Source organism: Oryctolagus cuniculus, chromosome 1 (assembly GCF_964237555.1).
Source record: "Oryctolagus cuniculus chromosome 1, mOryCun1.1, whole genome shotgun sequence".
NCBI lineage: Eukaryota > Metazoa > Chordata > Mammalia > Lagomorpha > Leporidae > Oryctolagus > Oryctolagus cuniculus.
The window spans coordinates 173,165,869-173,189,802 of NC_091432.1; the positions used below are offsets into that span (position 1 = coordinate 173,165,869).

Genomic DNA, 23,934 nt, shown 5'->3' on the forward strand with positions numbered 1-23,934 from the left:
TAATGGTTGTATGGTTCTACATTGGCTTGAATGTACAGAAGAAACACATGTTGTGTTATAGGGAAATTAATAATACAAGTAAAAAGAATAAGGTATTAACAATGGGTAGAGAGACAGCATATGGCAGTTTCTCACACAGATCCATTTCTGAGGCAGAATTGCATTCCTGACCTTAATTTTATAACTTAGGAAACTTACATTTTTATAGCATAGACATCCCTTCCCCCTAACACATACACATTTATGTGTATGGTCCTTTGTCCAGATTAGATTTCTATAATTTCAACCACTTAAGCAAAGTTTGAAAAAGTTTCTTTTTTTTGATTTTTTTAAAACTTTAATTGATAGAATACAATATTAGTGAGTCTTGTGTAGGCAAATACAAACAGAAATGCATTTCCCATCTTGTAAGTTGACCTTTGCTGCAAAGATCAGGCCACAGACAAATACAGAGCTGCAAGTTTGTCATTTCTTAGAATCAGCAGGAGCAAGAGGAATCCACATTTTGGTGGTTCTCCTTCATGGAGCAGACTCTTCAAAAGAGAGAGTATTTAAAGCCAGTTGGTTATAATTTACATCCTATTAGACTCTTTGGAAAGCTTCCTTATTATCTATTGCTCTTCACATTTTACCTCCTCCCCGGTTTATGGTATATAGTATATTGTACATCAACAGTCAGGACAAGAGCTGATCAAGTCACTGTTTCTCAGTGTCCATTTCACTTCAACAGGTTTCCCCTTTGGTGCTCAGTTAGTTGTCCCCGATCAGGGAGAACATATGATATTTGTCCCTTTGGGACTGGCTTAATTCACTCAGCATGATGTTTTCCAGATTCCTCCATCTTGTTGCAAATGACCAGATTTCGTTGTTTTTGACTGCTGTATAGTATTCTATAGAGTACATGTCCCATAATTTCTTTATCCAGTCTACTGTTGATGGGCATTTGGGTTGGTTCCAGGTCTTAGCTATTGTGAATTGAGCTGCAATAAACATTAATGTGCAGACAGCTTGTTTGTTTGCCAATTTCATTTCCTTTGGGTAAATTCCAAGGAGTGGGATGGCTGGGTTGAATGGTAGGGTTATCTTCAGGTTTCTGAGGAATCTCCAGACTGACTTCCATAGTGGCTTGACCAGTTTGCATTCCAACTAACAGTGGGTTAGTGTCCCTATTTCCCCACATCCTCTCCAGCATTTATGGTTGGTAGATTTCTGAATGTGAGCCATTCTAACCAGGGGGAGGTGAAACCTCATTGTGGTTTTGATTTGCATTCAAATGAACAAGACACCCCAAGCCAAGATTATGAAAATGAAAAAGTTTCTTGATGTGTACTATTTATGGTGCCTTTTACTGTGCTACTTTACCTAAGCTGGATCTACATTTTTCCCCAATTTCATTCCCTATGTATTTTAAAGTTAAGATTTTGCCACAAGATATATTTGCACATGGTTCTCCAAGTAGAAAGTGGTAGTCATTTTCACTCTAAAGGAAGATGAAGGGTGTCAGACTCTGGGGCCACTTCCCCAGTCCCTGATCTACTGATTCACTTCCATGAACACTAAGACATGATGCTCCTTAAGTTTCTGATGGCTGTCTTCTTTCAACTTCTCTAAGTTTGAATCAAGTACATTGGTGGCATTTTGGTGCTTTGCTAACTTATCCCACAGGTCACCTCTATCAAGAGTAGTAGCAATGAGAGATAGACATGAGTTCCAATTTATCTTCTAGGGTAGTAGTTTATTCTTGTGGGTTTCAGTTTTGCCTAAACTCTTTTCCATTTCATAGTAACCTCTCTTTCCAGATTAAGTCTATCTACCTTCTAGCAACTTCAGGGTCAAGAACAGATGCATATAAAACAGCCTTGGATAAACTACCTTATCAGCTGCCACAATCCAATGAGGTCTAATTCCTATAATAAACCCCTTACTCAAATTCATTAGAGTGATTCTGCTTCTCTCATCAGAAACATATAAATTAATATAGATACTATGTAAGATAAGTGAATTACTGTATAAAAGCATGATTTGAAATACCCAAAGCCTTATATCAATGGTATTGATCCCAAGAATATGAGGAGGCTATTGCTATATTACAAAGAATGTTCACAAAAGTCTAGCAAACCTGGAGAGCTTACAGAGGACAACCCCAAACTAAGTCTTCTATTTGAGGGGCTAGACACATTTGAGTAGAGCCAGACTAGACCATCTGTACCCTATCCAGACACCTGATCCACAGATAGAGTTACGCCACTCACTTTGAGTTGCTTGGTAGTCAGTAAAAGGAAATTCATAAAGAATTTGGTGCTGTAAGTGGAATAGTTAGAACTTCATCTGCTTTCCTGTTTTTGATTTCTATACTGTTTTTATAGAATTGTTTTTTTAAAGCTTTTATTTATTTATTTGAGAGGTAGAGTTACAGAGAGTGAGAGGAAGAGAAAGAGAGAAAGGTCTTCCTTCCATTGCTTCACTCCCCAAATGACCACAACGGCCAGGCTACACTAATCTGAAGCCAGGAGCCAGGATTTTCTTCTGGGTCTCCCACGCAGGGGCAGTGCAAGGGCCCAAGCACTTGGGCCATTTTCCACTGCTTTCCCAGGCCATAGCAGAGAGCTGGATTGGAAGAGGAGTACCCGGGACTATAACTAGCATCCATATAAGATGCTGGCACCATAGGTGGAGGATTAACTCACTGTGCCATGGTGCTGGCCCCTCTAGAATTGTTTATGGTTGCAGAATATTTCTTTTTTTCCCCCAATTAGTCCAACAAGTCCTAATCTATCAGACACTCATCAGAAATATTTTTGAGTGCATTATGCATATTGACGTCCAAAAATATTTTACTTTACGATATTCTTACTAATTTTATGTAATTTTGAATGAAGAAATGACCTGTAGATGAAAAAATGGTCTACTTGCATTTGTTTAACTCTCTTTTTACTTAAGGAATTATGCAAACATCTCAGAAATATTTATTGAGTTCTTTCAATGTGCAAGGCAATGGGGTAAGCAAGGAGGATACAAAGAATTTATACAGTTTTTGAGTAATCACCCACTTGTAGCAATGAGATATAAAATAGAAACTGACACATTTCCTTGATTCTGTAATGCAATTATTTTTCACATTCAAATCATTTTAAAATCAGGGCTCATCATATAATTGATGGGTGTATTTAATATAGGAATGTTTCTTTCTTCTCCTTGAAAGGAGAATAAATCAACAGTGTGCTTTTTTAATCCTCCATGATGTCTTAGAAGGGAGGAAATGCAATATCACATAAGTTAGTATATAATAAGTACCAAGAGAGATGCCAGGAGACTTAATAATTTTAACCAGCTGAAATACCATGAAAGAAATCAAACTATTTCAACAGGGAAAAGGGGGAAAAGAGGCATCCCTTGACATTTACAAGGATCTCCTATGGATATGTAATATCCATATGCTCTTCCCAGCAGATCCAGGAGAAATTATTTTCATTTTCTAGGTTATACAACTGAGGCTCTGGTTAGTGAGAAGAAAAGAATAAGTTCATATCAAGATGTATACAGGGGCCGGCGCGGTGGCGCACTAGGTTAACTCTCCGCCTGCAGCGCTGGCATCCCATATGGGCGCCGGGTTCTAATCCCGGTTGCTCCTCTTCCAGTCCAGCTCTCTGTTGTGGCCCCGGAGTGAAGTGGAGGATGGCCCAAGTGCTTGGGCCCTACACCCGCATGGGAGACCAGGAGAAGCACCTGGCTCCTGCCTTCGGATCGGCGCAGCGCCGGCCGTGGCGGCCATTTGGGGAGTGAACCAACGGAAGGAAGACCTTTCTCTCTGTCTCTCTCTCACTGTCTGTAACTCTACCTGTCAAATAAATAAATAAAAAATCTTTAAAATAAAAAGATGCATACAAATTGAAATGTATACCCTTTTCATGAAATATTGAAATAATTCTCACAATACTAAATGCATTATCCTCAAAGGTCACGTAATTAGTAAGCGATAGAGCTGGATAATGAACCTCCACAGTCTGATGAAAGAACATACTCTTAACCAATGTGCCATGAACCTCTCAGGATGACAAAGATTCTTTCTCCTATATTTTTCAATATCTGATTTAAAAATGTAACTTCATGAATCTTGATTTCCCTTTTCTACTGACCACCTTTTAACACACTATATAACTGACAGATTTATGAGAAATATAACTTATTGTATATTTCTACCACTTCTTAGAAAACTCAGCAATAGTAGAAATTTTCAATCTCATTTGTCCTGCTCTTCATTGACATGTCTTAGTGGCCTGGAATTGAACCTGATACAATCTAAGAATTCAATAGATATATGTGGAATGAATGAATGAATGAATAAATTTTTAAAATATTTATCTATGTATGTATCTACTTGAAAAGCAAAATGACAGAAGAGGGAAACGATGAGAGAGAAAGAAAGAATGAGAGAGAATTTACATCTACTAATTCACTCCATGAACAGTCATGTCAGCCATTGCTGATCCAGGCTGAAGCAAAGATCCAGGAACTACATTCAGGTCTCTGACAAGGGTGGCAGAGCCCAAGTACCTGGACCATTATATGCTGCCTTCCCAGGAACTTTAGTGGGGAGCTGCATGGGAAGCAGAGCACTACGATATGGAATGCCACATGTCAAGCAGGAGCTTAACTTGCTGTGCCATAACGCTGGCCTGAGTGAATGAATTTTAAAAAAGTATTCAATGAGTGAACAGTAACTAGAGAGGAACAGAGGCAAAGTAGCAGTTGTGTTTTGAAACACTGATAAGTGCAGTTTGCCCAAGGCATCAAGTGGGAGTACAAGAAATCTGTGTTTGAGCCTCCCAGAAAGGATGGTTGGAATAATCCAGGCTCATACACATAAGCCTTTGCTCCCTCACATTTTGTTTATAGCTTGTTCAGCAATAGGCACTGGAAAGGAGGGCAAGAAGACATCAAAGCGGCTGTACTGTTCATATTTTTTTCCTCCTCTTGGCAGGTATTTGCTCTATTTCTTGCTGACACCACAATCTCAGCGATTTAATGATACAATTGTTTCTGAAAATGACATTGCAACAGACACCCTCAGCCATTTAATTGGCTGCCCTGACAAAGTGGAATCTGCTATTTTCTAATTTCATTTTTTGGGGTGTGGAGATATGGTGATGCTAGCAGAAAGATAATATTTACTTCCTTTTAAAAAGATAAAATCTTAGGGAGGAATTTTAAACTCAATGTACTTAATTAAGATCTGCTATTTCTGTGATAAAAACCAACATATCTATGAAGATGCTACTTAATCTCTGCAAAGATGTTACTTATGGTATTTATCTTCCAACACAGCTTGTCCTTAGATCAATGGAATTTCACTTCCCATAGGAATTATGTCAAGTTTTGTGAAGTGACTTCTATTCCAACTAAATCACAGCAGGAACCATAATACTATTACAAAAGTCTCATCCCTTCTGCTGTACCTTTGCTCTATCCAGGTCTCTGAGGGTGTGTGAATCAACTACAGCATCTTGCAGTTAACTAATTCTTGCTGCCTTCTCCACATTTGAAATAATATATTAAACACTGAGATATTTCTATTTGCTGTTGTTGAGAAAATTTATCTTTTTGCCATATGTTAAGGAAATCATATTAACATTGAACCAAGTCTTCTTCACTTTCTTTCTTAACATGCAAAATGGAATACTGGATTTTTAAATAGGTCAGTTTTCATGATAAAAAAATAAGGTCAGTACACAGAATATAGTGATATTGGTGTCTAGGTGCTAAAGTCTTTGTGGTATCCAACATAAGAGTAAAAAAGGATAGGGGAAGAACTGAAAATAGTTTTTCAACTTAGTTAATAGACTATGAAAACAGACTATTAGATGTTTGGCCACTATACCTCTATGTTAAATCTAATTTAAAAGGTAGCTCTTTTTTATCATATCAATAGCATAAAGAAAGGAAAACAGATATAGAAAAAGCACTTGACAAAATTCAATACCAAATCACTATAAACTCTCAGTAAACTAGAAGGAAGGAAATTTCCTTAACTTATTAAAGAATACCTACAAAACACCTGTAAGCTGCAACATATTTAACGGTGAGAACTTGGATTTTTCTTGCTGTGATCAGGACAGGGGTAAGGATGTATGCTTTAATCACTCTTTTTAAACATTATATGAGAAGTACTAGCTAATTCAATGAGGAATGAAATGGAAATAAAAGTTATGCTGGTTGGGAAGAAATTTTTGCTCCCAGATAATAAGACTGTCTATGTAGAAAATCCAAAGGCATTAATAAAAACAAACATTCAGAAACCTCCCAGAATTAATAAGTAATTATATCAAGGACAGCATACATGGTTAATAAACAAAAGTAATTGACTGTCCCATATACCAGCAAAAATCAAGTAGAATATGATATTAAAAACTCAATTTGCTTTACTTACAAAAAGAGAAATATTCAGGCATAAATATAACTAAATATAAAAAAGTTCCATTTGATGAAAACTATGATATTCTGATAAAATAAATCAAAGATAATTTTAAAAATGAGTAGACAGTCCATGTACATGAATAGGAAGATGCAATATTGACAAGATCTTGCTTTTTCCCAAATTGACCTATAGATTCAAAGAAATTCCAATCAAATTCCCATTGTATTATTTTGTGGCTATCCACAAACTGAATATAAAGTTTAAATGAAGAGATAAAAGATTCAGAATCATCAACACAAAATACAAAGGGAAGAACAAAGACCTGATACTACTTGACTTAGACGTATTACAAAGCTATGTGGTTTGGTAAAAGAACAATTAGATCAATGTAATATAATACGGAACTCAGAATCAGACCCACATAAGTAACATCAACTGCTCTTTCACTCTAAAGGAATGCACATAATTATATGCCCCCCTTCCAACACACACACACACACACACACATACAGAATCTAGATCATACCTTACATCTTTCACAAAAACTGAATAAAAATAGATCACAAATACTTCCATGTAAAAACCAAGGCTATGAAACTCCCAGAATAGGGGGGAAAAAACCTGTATTAGTGATGGATTTTTGTGTATAACTCTATAGGCATAATTTCTAAAAGAAAGATTAATAAACTAGATGGGTTTACTCCTCAAATAGCTGCAATAGACAAGGCTGGCCTTGGCCAAAGCCAGAGCACAGGAATTTTCTGGACTCTCATCTGGGTGAAAGGGGCCCAAGTATTTGGGGCATCTTTCACTGCCTTCTCAGGTGCATTAACAGATAGCTGGATCAGAAGTAGAGTAAGTGGGACTAGAACCAGCACTCTAATGTGAGACACAGCCATCACAGGTGGAGGCTTAAACTATTGTATCACAATGTCAGCTCCCACTCAGTCCTTTCTCCCGTAAGCCTGAAATGTCTTCAAGCTACTAATGTAGAAGCTTTTGTTTCAACATTCCTTCTCTTTCCAATTGCCTCATATCATGTTCCTTAGATCAGTTCCGGTGAAAAAAAATCTCACTTGAAATTATCAGAACTTCATATCTTGCAGGTCTCTCTGACAAACTTTCTTGAAATTTCACATAAAACTTTCATAGATGTGTAGACAAATAAATAAGTACAACACTCAGCATAGGCTAGTGGAGTATTAGCTAGTGTTCTGTTTCTGCTGTTAGATGAGCATCTGTAGAGTTATATAGATATTGTAGTATTCAAATCAATATTATGTCTCAAATGGGTGAAAACCCAGAAGGAATCACAGGCTGGATGGAAAGAAATTAGTACATAGAGAAAAGGATAAGCATAGAGTTTTGGGAGAAGCAGGCTTTATATGACTCCCAAGTCATTCCATGAGTGTAACCAATATGAAGGATCCTATGAAGAAGCTCTCTCTGAGGCAGAAATTGAGATGTATAACTTCCCCAGTGCTCCTTTACACAGAATTCTGTTACAAGTAAGAATTTAAAAAGGAAAACATCAAGAGTCAACAGATCTGGGAATTCAGGCAGTCAAGGAAATTAGGTCTAGACAATCTTTACATCTGCTTCAAATGGCTGAGAGGCTATCAAAACAAACGTGAATGAGGGGCTGGCATTGTGGCATAGTTGGTTGAGCTGCTGCCTGTAATGCCTCCATCTATAAGGACACACATTCATGTCCCTGCTTCTCCTTTTCTAACCCAGCTTTTTGCTAATGAGCCTGGGTAATCAATGGAGGATAGTTCATGTACTTGGGCTCCTGCATCCATGTGGGAGACAGTTGGGGCTATTTGAGAGTAAGGAGGTCTCTGTCTCTTTGTGTCTCTCCCTTTCATTCTTTAATTCTGCATTTCAAATAAACAAAATCTTAAAAGAATGAATAAGAAAGAGGGACAGAAATAGAAGGTAGGGAGGGAAGAAGAGAGAGGGTGGTGAGGATCTGTTCCTTTTGCAGTGGTGGAAGAAATATAGCAGGCAATCACTGTTGGGAGCTATTTCTGAAACAAGACATTAGGGCACAACAGGGAAATGGAAAATGAGTCCCAATGACAAAATCTGCCAAGCTAATATTAGAACTAGACTGTAAAGGACAACCGAAACTTTGGAATTTGGAGACAGGGAAGGAGGTCATTTTCTACAGACACAGAAATGGAATGTTGCCAGATTCCATACGGAGAGTATTCACTGAGGATCAGAGTTAGGGAACCATCTGACAAACCAGAACAAATGAGTTGGCTTACAACTGCAACATCAGCAAATGTTGACATTTTCTTGATCATTTAATTTCCTTTAAAAAATATTTTCTCCAAGTGGTCCACTATGGCTTATTAAATGTGTGTGTAATTATTTCATTTACATTTTATATCAGTTTAATAAATTTCATTTGTAAAATAGAATTTCTTCCTTTCATGTCACATTATGTGTGTCTGCATTTTGTTGTAACTTCCAAATAAAACTTTAAAGTTTCTGGAAAATGTACAGTTAGGGTGGACAGACAAATAGACATGTGACATTATTTAATACTACTTACTTACTCTTCCTAATGTCATATTCCAAATGAATTTAGATAGAATTCCAAAGAACAACATCTGTCAATAATTTGCACATCTAATCAGGAAATTTAGGTGGAAAATATTAGGCAGATTATAACCCAGGATGTCCTGAGTAAATTCATAACATTTTTATATTCAAAAGAAGTATAAGGCAAATGTAAATATAAAACAAGACTGTATATTAATTTATGCTTTTTTTCATTAAAATTTTGTAAGTTGGGAAACAGGAGTTTCGGATACAATTCAATTAATGCTTAGGTCAGAAAACATTTTTTTAACAGTAATCAAATCATAAGCTTATGTATGTTTATGTGTCAAAAGTTTGACATGCAAAAACATATTTAATATTCAGAAGTCCAGGAGTACAGGTATGGAAACCGAGGCACAGAAACCATTTTTATAGGCCCAAAAATATTTAGGAATTTCTTCAAGATCATACAAATAGTAAATGGTAGAAGGCATATTGTTGCCAAATTATGTTTCTCCAGAGACTGCTCTGGATCTCTATGCCACACTGTCTTCCATATTATAATGTTATCTTTTATGTAAAATGCTTTCAATGATCCTATTTCATTTAAACATCTATATAGAGTACACTAATTTACACTGCTTGAAAAAGAAAAAAAATTCAGTCATTTTTCCACATTAGATACTAGACTCATAAAGTGTAGTCATCTCTACCACATGAACTTTATTATGTTTTGAGTCCAAAGACTAAGTGGGAGTGCCTAAAAAGAAAACTACGAATGGAATACCACTCTGTCTCTAATAGCATTAAGGTTGTACCAGGAAAGAACACAGAGAATGCCATCTTCATCTTCAGTTGCCAGCACAGCTGATTACTCATGGGCATGCAAAGTAAGTCTTTGCATCAACTCACATCTTTTTGGCTAACAAGTGACATTCAAGCAAAGCAGAATACTGACTTTTGAGAAAGTTGCCTGCAATTTAATATTTCTATCCATACCAATGTAACCTTTAACTGACAGGACTTTCACAAAAAGACAAAAGAACTGTCAGTTGCAAACTAATAATGCATATCAACAAATATTTTTTGTGTTCCAACATATAACATGTGGTGTGTATTCAATGCTCACACCAAACCTCAAAAGGCTGGTCCATTTTGACTTTTATTACATCTACAGATAAAGCTATATATTTATATACATATAAATATAAAATATAAAAATATATAAATATAGATTTATCTGTAGATATAATATATATTTATATATAAAATATAATATATAACAAAAATATAATAAATATATTATTATAAATATAATAAAAATGTAATAAAATATATATTTTTTTCTTGAATAGCCCCTACATCAAAGTGTTGCTTTCTTAGAATCTCAGAACTGTTAATACATATTGTCATAACATAAAGTTCTCTTATGGCAAAAGTCCACTTTTGAGGGAGCTAGTAAACATTTCAGCAGAATACACATTTTTTTAATAAGGAGGCAGAGCAGATATTCAATGTAGAATGGATAAGTTCAGCAGATACAAATTTAATTAAATGAAGTTCATTCCTAAAGGAGGCCTGTGATCATATTTACTTGTATTACATAGACAGAAAAAAGTACAACAAAAGCAAAACTGAAAAGATTCATGGGTATAAACTCCACTGAGGAAGAATGAAGTAAATTGCTAACAGTATAGTTGTCAGTACTTGTAAGAGCATAGTCAGGAAGCAGCAAGGCATTGGGTTGGTATTGTTCAGCTTCATTAATGGGCAATTATAAGCCCTGGATGAAGAGTTGTAAAATGAGAAGAATGCTGAGTATTTAAAAAGAATTCTCATTAGAAGCAGAAGCTTCCCATTATTGGTCATTTAACATTAGAGGAGAAAACTTTTCAGACTCTTCCCTCTAGATCTGGGTGTTACAAACAAGCAGTTGACCTTTTAAATACTAAATGATTCTTAATTTGCATAGACTTTTTCATTGTGGTTTCTTTGTTATTCCAGCAAAAAGCTTTAGGATGATATAGCTTCTTCTTTTTTCCCTCAGGAGAAAAGTAAACATCTCTTACTTTTCCTTCCTTCTATCTGAAGTATAAATTTGGGGTATTCAGGGGTCTTTATAGCATAGGGGAAGTTTTCATTGTAGGAAGTGGTAAGACTCCAGGATAATAAAGAAAGTATAATAACGTCTATTCTTTATTGTATGTGTCAGATTTTCAAAGTGGGTTGGCAATATAAAAATGGAGTTATTGATTCATTCAAAAATATTAAGGAAGAATTGGGTGGGGGATGGATATTGTCTCCTCCTGGAAATTATCATAGAAATATGAACGATTAAAGCCACTGGAAAGCAAAAACATCCTATTATATTTACCACACAAAAATTAAATGGGGATACTTGGCCACATTATTTTATCAGTCCCCACTACTTTTGGGTCCTGACCTTTGATTCTCCCTCTCCAACTTAGTACATGTATTATATTAGTAACATATTTTCCAAAGCACTGCTTTTATTATAACACTCAAGAGATTAGAAAAATAGGTTATAACAAAACATCAATACCTTCAATGAACACTTCTTATATATATATAAAGCAAAAATATAAGTTTTAAAATTGGACTTCAAAGATTATCATAAAAAAATCCCAGTCCAATCTTCTGAATGCCTAACTCTCATCATATTCTATAATTTAGCTTATTTTCCATTGCTAAAATGCCCCTACTTATTTCTACTTTCCTAATTCTGTTTATATACTCCTCTTTAAGCAAAATGATTTTATCTACCCTTGCATAGTTACATCTTATTCAGCCTCAATTGCCAATTGGATTTTTTCAGCAAGTCTTTCATACTAGAATAGCTGAAGTAAAAACTGTCTTTCCACTTTACCTTAAGAAGTTTCCAATCTCTGTGATATGGTTATATATATCTATTTTCAATATGTCACCTCTGTACAAATATCATTATGTTTAAACTTTTATAGTAACTAGCTTTCAAAGGATCACTAGTTGAGACTCAGTAGAACATCAATATTATATCAATATTCACAGCATATAAAGGATCAAATCTTATTGATCTTTCAGTATTTTCTCTTAGCAACTTGAACTATGTTTTGTATCATGCAACTGGTTATATCACATTAATCTGGGATTCTGTACTACTTGGTTCTTGTCCATTTAAGTACAAAATGACATTCATATAGTACCAAAAATGGGCATCTTGATGGCCAGAGATTGACAAATGAAACTTATCTCTGATACTAAATACCTCATGTACAAATGATCAAACATGTCAGAGCTGTTGTTTGTTTCTTTTTTTTAACTTTTATTTAATTTCCAAAGTACAACTTTGGATTATAGCAGCTTTTTCCCCCATAACCTCCCTCCCACCTGCAACCATCCCATCTCCCACTCTCTCTCCCATCCCATTCTTCATTAAGATTCATTTCCAATTATCTTTATATACAGAAGATCAATTTAGCATATAGTAAGTAAAGATTTCAACAGACTTCACCCACAAAGACACACAAAATAGAGTACTGTTTGAGTAGTATTTTACTGTTAATTTGCATAGTACAACACATTAAGACAGAGATCCTACATGGGGAGTAAGTGCACAGTGACTCCTGTTGTTGATTTAACAACTGACACTCTTGTTTATGGCATGAGTTATCACTCGAGGCTCTTGTCATGAGCTGCCAAGGCTATGGAAGCCTCTTGAATTCACCAACTCCGATCTTATTTAGACAAGGTCATAGTCAAAGTGGAAGTTCTCTTCTCCCTTCAAAGAAAGGCACCTCCTTTTTTGACAGCTCGTTCTTTCCGCTGGGATCTCACTCACAGAGATTTTCATTTAGGTTTGTTTGTTTGTTTGTTTGTTTGTTTTTTGCCAGAGTGTCTTGGCTTTCCATGCCTGAAATACTCTCATGGGCTTTTCAGCCAGATCGGAATGCCTTTAGGGCTGATTCTGAGGCCAGAGTTATGTTTAGGACATCTGCCATCCTATGAGTCTGCTGTGTATCCCACTCCGATGTTGGATCCTTCTCTATTTTTAATTCTATCAATCAGTATTAGTAGACACTAGTCTTGTTTATGTGATACCTTTGACTCTTAATACTATCATTATGATCAATTATGAACTGAAACTGATCACTTTGATTAGTAAGATGGCATTGGTACATGCCACCTTGATGGGATCAAATTGGAATCCCCTGGCACGTTTCTAGATCTACCATTAGGGGTAAGTCCGAGTGAGCATGTGCCAAACTGTACATCTCCTCCCTCTCTTATTCCCACTCTTATATTTAACCAGGATCATTGTTGTGTATTTATAAAATGGGGGTAATTCTCATATTTTTATGGGGAATAAATGGAATGATTCACAATAAGAACCCATCATGGAAAAATGCTCAACTGGATGCCAACTTTTCTTCTTTTGCTATACCATCTAAAAAGTTACACAGTCTCTTCTTAAATAGAAGTTCACATAACTCGTTTTGTAAAAATTATCTAAAACACAGAGCAAGACTGAATCTAGGTAACACACTTAGCACTGCTGACCAAATACAGTCTAAAAAAGGATGAAAACAGAGTTTTGTAAGTTCTCAGCATTGTATCTTAAATGGGAAACCATTATTACCAAATAGAAAGACCTCAAATCAAAGAGCCCTGATATTATTCTGGAGCTACAGCTATCACTTACTAGTGGTGTGGCTTTGAAGCAGGTCCATTGCTTCTTTGACTCTTCATTTCTTCACCTGAAAAAAAAATGAGGATATTGGACTAGATAACATGATTTAAATTTAAATTTTTTAATGTGCTGGTTTATTTATTCTGAGAGAAATTTTATCGAAATGCAAAAAAAAAAAAAAACAGTATTAAAAGCAGAGATGCTCTGAACAACAGAAAGAGGAATTCTAAGGCCTCTACTTCTTGTTGTCTTGGCTCAGATCAGACTAAAACCTTTCTTAAATCTAATCAAGGTCCATAGAGAAGCATGCATAATTGGGAGAGTTGATTATTTACTCAAGCATTAAAGAAAGGATATAAAGAAATGCCAAATTATAAGCCAATCTCTGTATTCACTGACTATTTCCTAAAGAAAAAGACTATTTAGGTATGGAAATTGTGGTACAGCGGGTTAACCATCGCCTTGGGATGACCTCATCCCCTATCTGACTACCTGGTTTATGTCCTGGTTATTCTGCTTCCAAGAGAGCTTCCTCAGAGGCATCTGAGGATGTGCCTCCGAGGCATCAGGTGATGGCTCAAGTAGTTGAGTCTCTGCCAGCTTGTGGGAGACCAGAGGAAGTTCCAGGCTCCAACATTTACCCTGGCCTAGCTATGGCTGTGGCAGGCATTTAGGGAACAAACCAGTGAACAGAGATTAGCTTGTTTGCTCTCTCTCTTTCTCTCTCTCCCCCTCCAACCCTAGATATTCTCCCTTTCAAATATTTTTAAGTCCTTCATAAAATACAATACATTGAAAAATTGAAAGTGATCAGACATTTATGATTTGAGTTTTAAAGAAAATACTGGTTACAAAACTCATGTGGTTGTAACAGGTCTTCACACATTCAGTATTACAAAGCACGTTTCAAGATGGCCACAGTATCATAGAATGTTCATGTGCAAATTCTCACAAGAAGTTAAACCCATGTATTGAAGTTACATAGATCATTTCAATATTATAGATCTAGAAAATTTGATTTGTCTAATCTGTCATTCATCTGTAAAATGCAAATAATATTGACCCCTCTTTCGAGTATCTGAAAAATTCCATGATATTCGGCATAAGAAAAAGCTCACACATGTACCTAAGTAATATTAGTTTCCTGTTTTCCCTCTCCTTTTATATAATTTGATATCCATAGTTCACATTGCTCAGTATTCATAGATGGTGAAGCAATGTTAGCAATTCAACTTTTTAACAGTCTCCTTCACAGTGGTTTTTCACTTTCTAACCTTTTGAAGCTGTTAAAATAAAGTCAAATAATGATACTGCTGTGGCATAAGTGTATGCTTGGATCAATAAATTGTGGTTGTTGGAATAAATTGCAATTAAAGGAGCAGTGCTTGATTGCATGACAGTAGGTAGCCTTTCTGGATCAAATACACTGTAGTATCAGTCTAATTTATAAGCTAATTAGTATGGACTTCACATGCATTTCACTGGGAGCCCATCAGAACATATTGACTCCTGTTCACATCATGAGTGTGCCCTTGACTTTGTTCTGTGTCACTTACTGGTAGCAAGTCCTATTTCCTTGATTACTTTGTTTATTCAAGATTAGAGTATTCATTTATAATCAAGTAGAATATATAAGAAATTTAACATGTTTAAATAAACAATCCAACAGCTTTAAAATTTTAGTTTAGCCTTTTTATATTTGTATATTTAACCTAAAATACACATTAATTCATAAATAGCAAAGGTATCAACACAGTAAAGAAGGATGATAGCGAATCTGTAGCAATAGAAAATATAACTAATTTTTAGGCTAGAAAACATAACAGGTTAGTCATTTCACGACAAATTATTTGAATAATCTGAAAAAGAGCCTAAGTTTTGTCCTAAATAAATAAATGTTCTTACCTAAATTAAAATTTTATTTTTAATTTTTAGCACTTTCTATTCAGTGTGATATTTTAAATGTAATACATCCCAACATATGCCTACATAATTAAATACCAAATGTGAGACATTCATAAACTAAAATAATTTAAGAAATTTTTAAAAATTTCATTAAGTATATAGTAAGTATGCTTTCCTCTAAAATGTATTTATTAAATTGTCTATTTCTTTTTTATATATATAATTTTTTATTTGACAGGTAGAGCTATAGACCGTGAGAGAGACAGACAGAGAAAAAGGTCTTCCTTCTGTTGGTCCACTCCCCAAATGGCAGCCACGGCTGGAGCTGTATTGATCTGAAGCCAGGAGCCAGGTGCTTCTCTCTGGTCTCCCATGCGAGCGCAGGGGCCCAAGTACCTGGGGCATCCTACACTGCCCTCCGGGGCCACAGTAGAGAGCTGGACTGGAAGAGGAGCAACTGGGACTAAAACCCGGCACCCATATGGGATGCCGGCATTGCAGGTGGAGGATTAACCAAGTGAGCCATGGCGCCGGCCCCATAATTGTCTATTTCTTAATAGAGATTAAAGAAATGTTTACTGAATCAACAAATAAAAATTCTTAAAAAGGGTCGATTATTTTAAAATAAAGATCCTTTCTCAATTAAATTTCCTTGCCTCTGAACCCCTTGAAATTGTCTGTTTTTTAACAAAGCAAAGGCAAATCATACTCACATAAAAAATTCTCTAATGCCAGCCTCCTCTATTCTTGTATATTTATGTCAGACACTTATTTTAGGTGCTATTATAGCACACTCAAGCTTTCCCATTGGACTTTTTTTTTTTTTAATCTGACAGACAGAGTTAGATAGTGAGAGAGAGAGACAGACAGAGAAAATGGTTTCTTCCATTGGTTCACCCCACAAATGGCTGCTAAGGCTGACGCGTTGCGCCGATCCAAAGCAAGGAGCCAGGTGCTTCCTTCTGGTCTCCAATGCAGGTGCAGGGGCCCAAGCACTTGGGCCATCCTCCACTGCCTTCCTGGGCCACAGCAGAGAGCTGGACTGGAAGAGGAGCAACTGGGACTAGAACCCGGCGCCCATATGGGATACCAGTGCCGCAGGCAGAGGATTAACTAAGTTAGCCACGGCACCAGCCCTGTCATTGGACTTACTTTAACGTAACCATGCATTTTTTGTTTATGAGCCTCATATTCCTTCTTAAGTATCTTAGAAAGAAATATTTATGAAAAATAATGTTAAAATAAGACTGATTTGTTTTGGACAGATTAAGTCAAATCACTCACCATTGTATGAAATTTAAATTGAGTGTTCAATAAACATCTCTTGGGGATATCCAAAACTAGAAATCAAAACTATTAAAATTTATAAATTTCATAAATCAAAATGTATTTCTTGCAATATCAATCTACATATGGAAATACATTTTCATTATTCTACATGAATCTTTTTTAAAGATTTATCTGCCTATTAAAAAGGCAGAATTATATAGAAAGACTCAGATAGATCCTCCATCTACTGGTTAACTCCCCAAACAGCCAAAACAGCCAGGGCTGTGCAAGTCCAAAGCCAGGAGCCAGGCATTTCCTCTGGGTCTCCCATGTGGGTTCAGAGGCCCAATCTCTTAGGCCATCCTCAGCTGTTTCCCCAGGAGCATTAACAGGGAGCTGTACTGGAAGCAGAGCAGCTGGGACTTGAAAGGGTGCCCATATGAGATACTGGCACGCAGATGGTGGCTTAACCCATTGTGCCACAGCACTGGCCCCATTATTAATCTTTTAAATTGTATTATAAATACATATATATATATATATCAAATTTAAGCAATGATATCAAACACAGTATTTCAAAGAATAAAATAGAATCAAAATGCTGATATATGTTTCAAAGTAAAAATTGGTAGAAGTCCATTAGAAGATGAAGTAGAAACAAAATCTTTTCCTTAACTCTCAGTTAATATCATTCAAATCAAAACTGAGCTGCTTGGAAAGAAAATATATGTCCTTTAGACTTTGATATGCCCAGCATTTAACACAAAACCTGGTCTTTTGTGAAAACTCATTGGATGCCTTAAACAATGGTGAGATTAAGGTATGAAAGAATAGATCAATCAATTTGGTGGTCCCGAATGTTTTTTAAAAGATTTACTTTATTTATTTGAAAGGCAGAGTTACAGAGAGAGATAGAGACAGAGAGAACTCTTCCATCTGCTGATTCACTGCCCAAATGGCAGCAACAATTGGGGCTGGGCCAGGCTGGAGTCAGGAGTGAGGAGCCATGAGCTTCTTCCAGGTCTCTCAAATGGATATGGGGGCCACAGCGCTTTGCCCATCCTCCTCTACTTCCCCAAGTACTCTAGCAGGAAGCTGGATCAGAAGTAAAGCCACTCGGACTTGAACCAGCACCCATATGGGATGCCAGTGCTGTAGGCAGGGGCTTTAACCCACAGCGCCACAGTGCGGGCTTGGGTCCAGAATGCTTAAGAATTACAAACAAGTGCACAAAATATGGGGAGAAGAAGTTAAAGGTGAGAAAAGTACAAAAATGCATGATACAATAAATTAACAATGAATTAGTATACAAACTTACATATACTGTAGCTTTACATGATTATACTTTTATTCTAAACTGCAAGTGACATTAGAAGTCCAGAAAAATAAAATATGTCTGTATAGGTAGGCTTCAAAATTTCACAATGGGTACAGCCATTGTAGCACCATGGGTTAAGCCACATCCTGGGATACTCACATTTCACATCATAGTGCCAGATCAACTCCTGGCTACTCCAGTTCCCATCCACCTCCCTGCTAATACACCTGAGAAGCAACAGATTTCTGCTCAAGCATATCAGTTCCTGTCACCCACATGGGGACCTGGATGGAATTCTCAGCTCCTGCCTTCAGCCTGCCGAGTCACAGCTGTTGCAGCCATTTGGGGAGCAGATGGATCATTTCTTCTTCTCTCTTTCTCTTTCTCTTTCTCTCTCTCTCTTCCCCCCACCATTCAAATAAAAAAAATTTAATAAATCTTTAAAAAGTATTTTTAAAATGAAATTAGCCATTATTCTCTTCTAAGTACAATATCATAAGATTTGTGGTGAAGATAATCATTAAGAGTACCTTTACATGCCTGCAAATTTAACTGGTAAGTGTAGAGGACTATGTGTTGCTTATATTTTTGTGTTAAGTTGACTGAAGCCATTACGTGGATAAAGACGAACAAGGGGGGACAGCACTGTGGTACAAGTAGGTTAATCCTCTGCCTGCAGTACTGGTATCCCATATGGATGCTAGTTCTAGTCCCAGCTGCTCCTCTTCAAATCCAGCTCTCTGCTTTGGTCTGGGAAAGCAGTGGAATATGGCCCAGGTCCTTGGGCTTCTGTACCTGTGTGGGAGATCTGAAGAAGCTCCTGACTCCTGGCTTCGGATTTGACCAGATCCAACCATTGTGGCCATTTGTGGAGTGAACCAGCAGATGGAAACTCTCTCAGTCTGTCTGTCTGCCTGTCTCTCTCTCTCTCTCCCCTTCTCCCACTGTTTATAACTATACCTCTCAAATAAATAAATAAAATCTTTAAAAAAAGACAAATAAGTATGGGTCTGGAAGCAAGAGGTAATGTAATTCTGCAGTAATTTTGCAGAATGTGTGATTTTGCATGGGTCTTATGACAACTGCTGCAGCTCTGAATGATCTACTTAGCAGTCCATCTGCATGATTATCAATTTGTTTGAAATTGTGCAATAAAGAGTTATAGTTTTATATGCTATATAATTGATTTTATGAGGAATCAAACATTTAAGTGTGAGTGTGTTGTGTACATAAGTAACTTCCAGCTGACCAAATCCTAGACCATGGAGGAAGAGACAATTCCCTTTAGCCTTCTCCATCTAAGATATATCCTATGTGAATACGCCATTGACAATCCTATCAGCAATGTATAGAAGATTCAAATTTCTCCACGTTCTCACAAATAATGTGTTATTATTATTTTATTATTAATAACCTTAGTGGGTCTGAGGTGGTAACTTATTGTGGTTTTTATTTCATTTCTCTGATATTAATGATATGAAAAATTTGTATGCCCTCATTTTGCTTAAGTATATTTCTGCTGGAGAAATGTCTATCCAAATCCTTTGCCCATCTGTATTATATTTTAATGTATTTAAGAAAGAACTATTTGTCCTTGAGGGGATACTATTTAATTAGGTGGTTGCACTTAGAACAAACTTGTATGTCTGTACTATGAGGACTTGGGCATAAAACAAAAAGAAAGAATGCGATTTGAATGCCACCAAGTCACACAAATTTTCCCTGCTATGATCACAGCAATTTCAGCACCTTTTGCTATAAAGTGACTCAGGATTTGGATCTTTAAAAAAAAAAAATCACATGAGTGGAACTAGCACACTTTTTTTTTTTTTTTTTAAAGTCACATGAGTCACATTAGTGATGTCTGTTAATACAGGTAGTTGGGTCAAACTAGTTTACGGAGTGATGCCAGTTCAGATTAGAAAAGGCAAAGGGAAAGTATCGGTTGGGCAATATGGATTAGTATTCAGACTATGAACATTGGATATACATGGTACAGTGTTTGTTCCTTCCCACATTATCAGATTATATCATAAGGAAGATGCAACCTAGAAACCTCATCAACTTTTAGAATTTTAGGAATTAATCAGCAAAGAATTCCCTGTATAGTCAAAACAAAGCTATATAAACTTTATATAACTTTATATACTTTATATACAACTTTATATAACTTTATATACAAACACAGCAAGTCCATTTGTCTTGGAAATAGGCATTCTAAACAATCCCGTCATTTAAATATTGCTTTTATTTTAAATGATGTACTTTGGAGTGGTGTATTTAATTCCTCTAGGTCAAGGGAGTAGGAGAAGGAGAAGGAATGATGGAGTGAGGGCGAGAGGGAGGGTAGGTTGGGAAGGATCACTATGTTTCTAAATCTGCATATATGACATACATGACATTTGTATACCTTAAATAAAATTTTAAGGAATAAAAATTAAAAACAAATCTTTAGGTCCCAGTTTACTTATTAGTAATACAGCATTATTGTGTAAAGTTAAAAAAAATTAGTATTCTCTTTTAGTTCCTACAATAATCTATTTATATACATTGTGTCATTCACATTACAAAATGAAAATATTGTCTTTATTTCTGTTTTTTACTTTATGAAACTGAGATGCCAAATAATAATAAAATAAGTAGTTAGCCAAGAAGAGAGTGTTGGATAGTAGTCAAATGGAACATCTGACAACAATGCCTACATTATATCACACTCTATAAAAAGACAACAAAAACTTCTTTTTAACCTCTCAAAGCACTTACTGGGATTCAATTCACCTAGCAGGGTAGATGTTTGATACAGAAGTTAAGATGCTGTCGGAGCACCCACATCCTATGTAAGAGTGCCTCCATTTGAGTGCTGCTGCTGCTCCAAATTTCAATTTCCTACTGATGCATCCCCTGGGGGGTAGCAGATAATGGCTCAAGTAGTCAGGACTTTGGCCCCTACATGGGAGACCTAGATTAAATACCGGGTTACTGGGCATTGGGCACTGAACCAGGGAATTAAAGGTCTGAGTCTCAAATAAAATACATAAATAAGGAGCTGGCACTGTGGCACAGTGGGTGAGACTACTGCCTGTAGTGCCAGCATCCCATATGGGCACCAGTTAAAGTTTTGGCTGTGCTAGTTCCAATCCATCTTCCTGCTAATGGCTTGGGAAAAGCAGTGGAAGATGGCCTAAATGCTTGTGACCCTGCATCCACATTGGGTCAGGCTCAGTCCTGACTGTTGTAGCCATTTCAGGAGTAAACCAGGAGACTGAAGATCTCTCTCTCTCTGTCTCCCCCCTCCTCTCTCTATAACTTTGCCTTTCAAATGAATTCAATGAATTTTATAAATAAGTTTTAAAATTCATGTGTACATTCATTCAAACATTTACTCATTAGATTAGTAATTACTGTACATTTAGGATGAGGTCATTACATTATAAATGTGGTGGGATACAATGATGACTAATGACAATACATGGCCTCATGGAGTTTATAGGCTACCAGGAGAAATAATTCCTTGGAGTTATGAAAACCATTTCATAACCATTAGAATGAAAATAAAATGCAATTAGCCATTACAATATCAGAAAAGAGATGGCTATAGTCATGAAAAAAGTAGCCAAGAATAGTTCAAAATAAGTGACATCTTAACTGAGGAACATAAAATTAGGTTTACTAGGTCAGCTTCAAAAGGAGAAGTTAGAAAAATCCCTTTATAATTATGAGGTGCTAAAGAATTACCAAAAAAGAGGCAATAAGATTAAAATGACAGTTGTGACAAATGTGTTGAAAAATATTCCTATCAAACTCAGATGTCAATTATTTTGAATCATCTGCATTATTGCATTATCTAAATTAATGTTGCACTCTCTCTATGTGAATACTGAGTTGACTATGGTACATGATTAAAATCAATTAATCATGTCTTTTCCTGGCTCTCTGCAGTGTCTGTCACATGGTCCACAATGACCAATCTGTTTCTTTCAGTGCATAATTACACTTTGATGGAGATTAAGATTCACACATAAACCCTCAATACAGGAAGGAGAATGGATTTGTTCAAACAAAACCTCTTACATACCACTAAGAAAATATCTTGTGTTGTGTATCTGATTATAGCCTGTTAAATGTTAGATTCAGTCTAAGGTAAAACTGTTAGCCTTTAACATTGAACAGGCTAAGATAAAAAAAATCGTAATTTAATGAGAAATAATATTTGGCATTCACCTGCTAGTAATGCCCAGATTTTCAAGTCCAAATTCCCTGTGATATACAGGACTCCTAAAATCTTGTTTTACATTTTAACATGAAAGATTACCTTTTCTCTCTGTTTACTTATACCTTAAGCTTTTTGAGGAATGAAAATTTGGGTACCCAGGAGAATACAATAAGGCATAGAAGATAGTAGTACCTTCCCAGAAGGTACTTTGATAGTGAAAGTAGATGGGTCACAAATGAAGGCTTGCATAGGTAGGTCAATAACCCTAGTTAAGAAAATGAGACTTATAAGAAAGAAACTGAGTCTCGAGTCCACATTAGATATACATGTTAGTTAATTTTAGAGGCACTGATAGGAAAACCCATTTCATCAAGCTTCATTTTGAGAACAGAATATGGTGGAAAGATCAAATAAGATGGACTCTTATTTCATCTACTGTGGCCTCTGATTGTATTTTTTTTTTTTTTTTTTTTTTTTGGACAGGCAGAGTGGACAGTGAAAGAAAGAGACAGAGAGAAAGGTCTTCCTTTTGCCGTTGGTTCACCCTCCAATGGCTGCTGCGGCCGGCACGCTGCTGCCAGCGCACCACGCTGATCCGATGGCAGGAGCCAGGTGCTTATCCTGGTCTCCCATGGGGTGCAGGGCTCAAGGACTTGGGCCATCCTCCACTGCACTCCCTGGCCACAGCAGAGAGCTGGCCTGGAAGAGGGGCAATCGGGACAGAATCCGGGTACCCCAACTGGAACTAGAACCCGGTGTGCCGATGCCGCAAGGCGGAGGATTAGCCTAGTGAGCTGTGGCGCTGGCCTGATTGTATTTCGAAGGCAAGCCAAATTTACCTCATTAACCACTGGCAAGAAATCAATTTTTACCTCAATTTAAAAAATTAACTGAGTTGTATTTACTGAATTTGTAATAAAACACTGCACTAAAATCAAAATACACAAAATTACTTTATCTTGTTTTACTATCAATAAACTACTATGATTATACAAACAGTCCTGCTGATCTGAGTTCTTGTTTAATAGCTGGAAGTACTTGACCCAGTATTAATGCATCACATCAACTGGGCAGATTCTTGTATGCAATACTTTGTTTTCACCATTCCAATTCCTATTCTTACTTCATTCTCTCTACCATAGTTTGACTACGGCTGAATTAACATGATTTATAGCTATTCAAGTAAAATTTTATATCACCTCTCTGTAGAAGAGCAGTTGAGGTACTGCATATAAAGCAGACAATTGTCTTATCTGTAAGGTTAGAGTAATGAAATATGAACCAAAGTAGTAATAACTATACCTGTGTGAGTGTGTTTATTTATAATTTCAAGAGCATATGGAATTGAATATATTGCTTGCTAGGCCTTTTTAGGTGTTAAATACAAAACTTTTTCACAATCTATTAAGATTTGATTACTCAATAAGCTGTCATATTTTTATTACTCTATTCATTACAATATTTAATATGCATCTGAGTGACTTAAGATTAGTATAGGCTTTATGCAATTGTATATAATCCATTTTGTGCCAGATTTTATGTAAAGAAATCTACATTAACATTCATTTCTCTAC

At 36.2% G+C, this 23,934-nt stretch overlaps 1 protein-coding gene across 1 annotated transcript in view; it reads right to left on the minus strand.

Moving 5' to 3' along the window:
• LOC138846189 (dapper homolog 3-like) overlaps positions 1-23,934 on the minus strand; it is a 631,772-nt gene that overhangs the window by 332,529 nt on the left and 275,309 nt on the right. Inside the window, exon 4 of the mRNA XM_070061256.1 lies at positions 13,668-13,722. Coding sequence (XP_069917357.1) covers positions 13,668-13,722 — 55 coding nt within the window. The remainder of the gene's footprint in view (positions 1-13,667; positions 13,723-23,934) is intronic.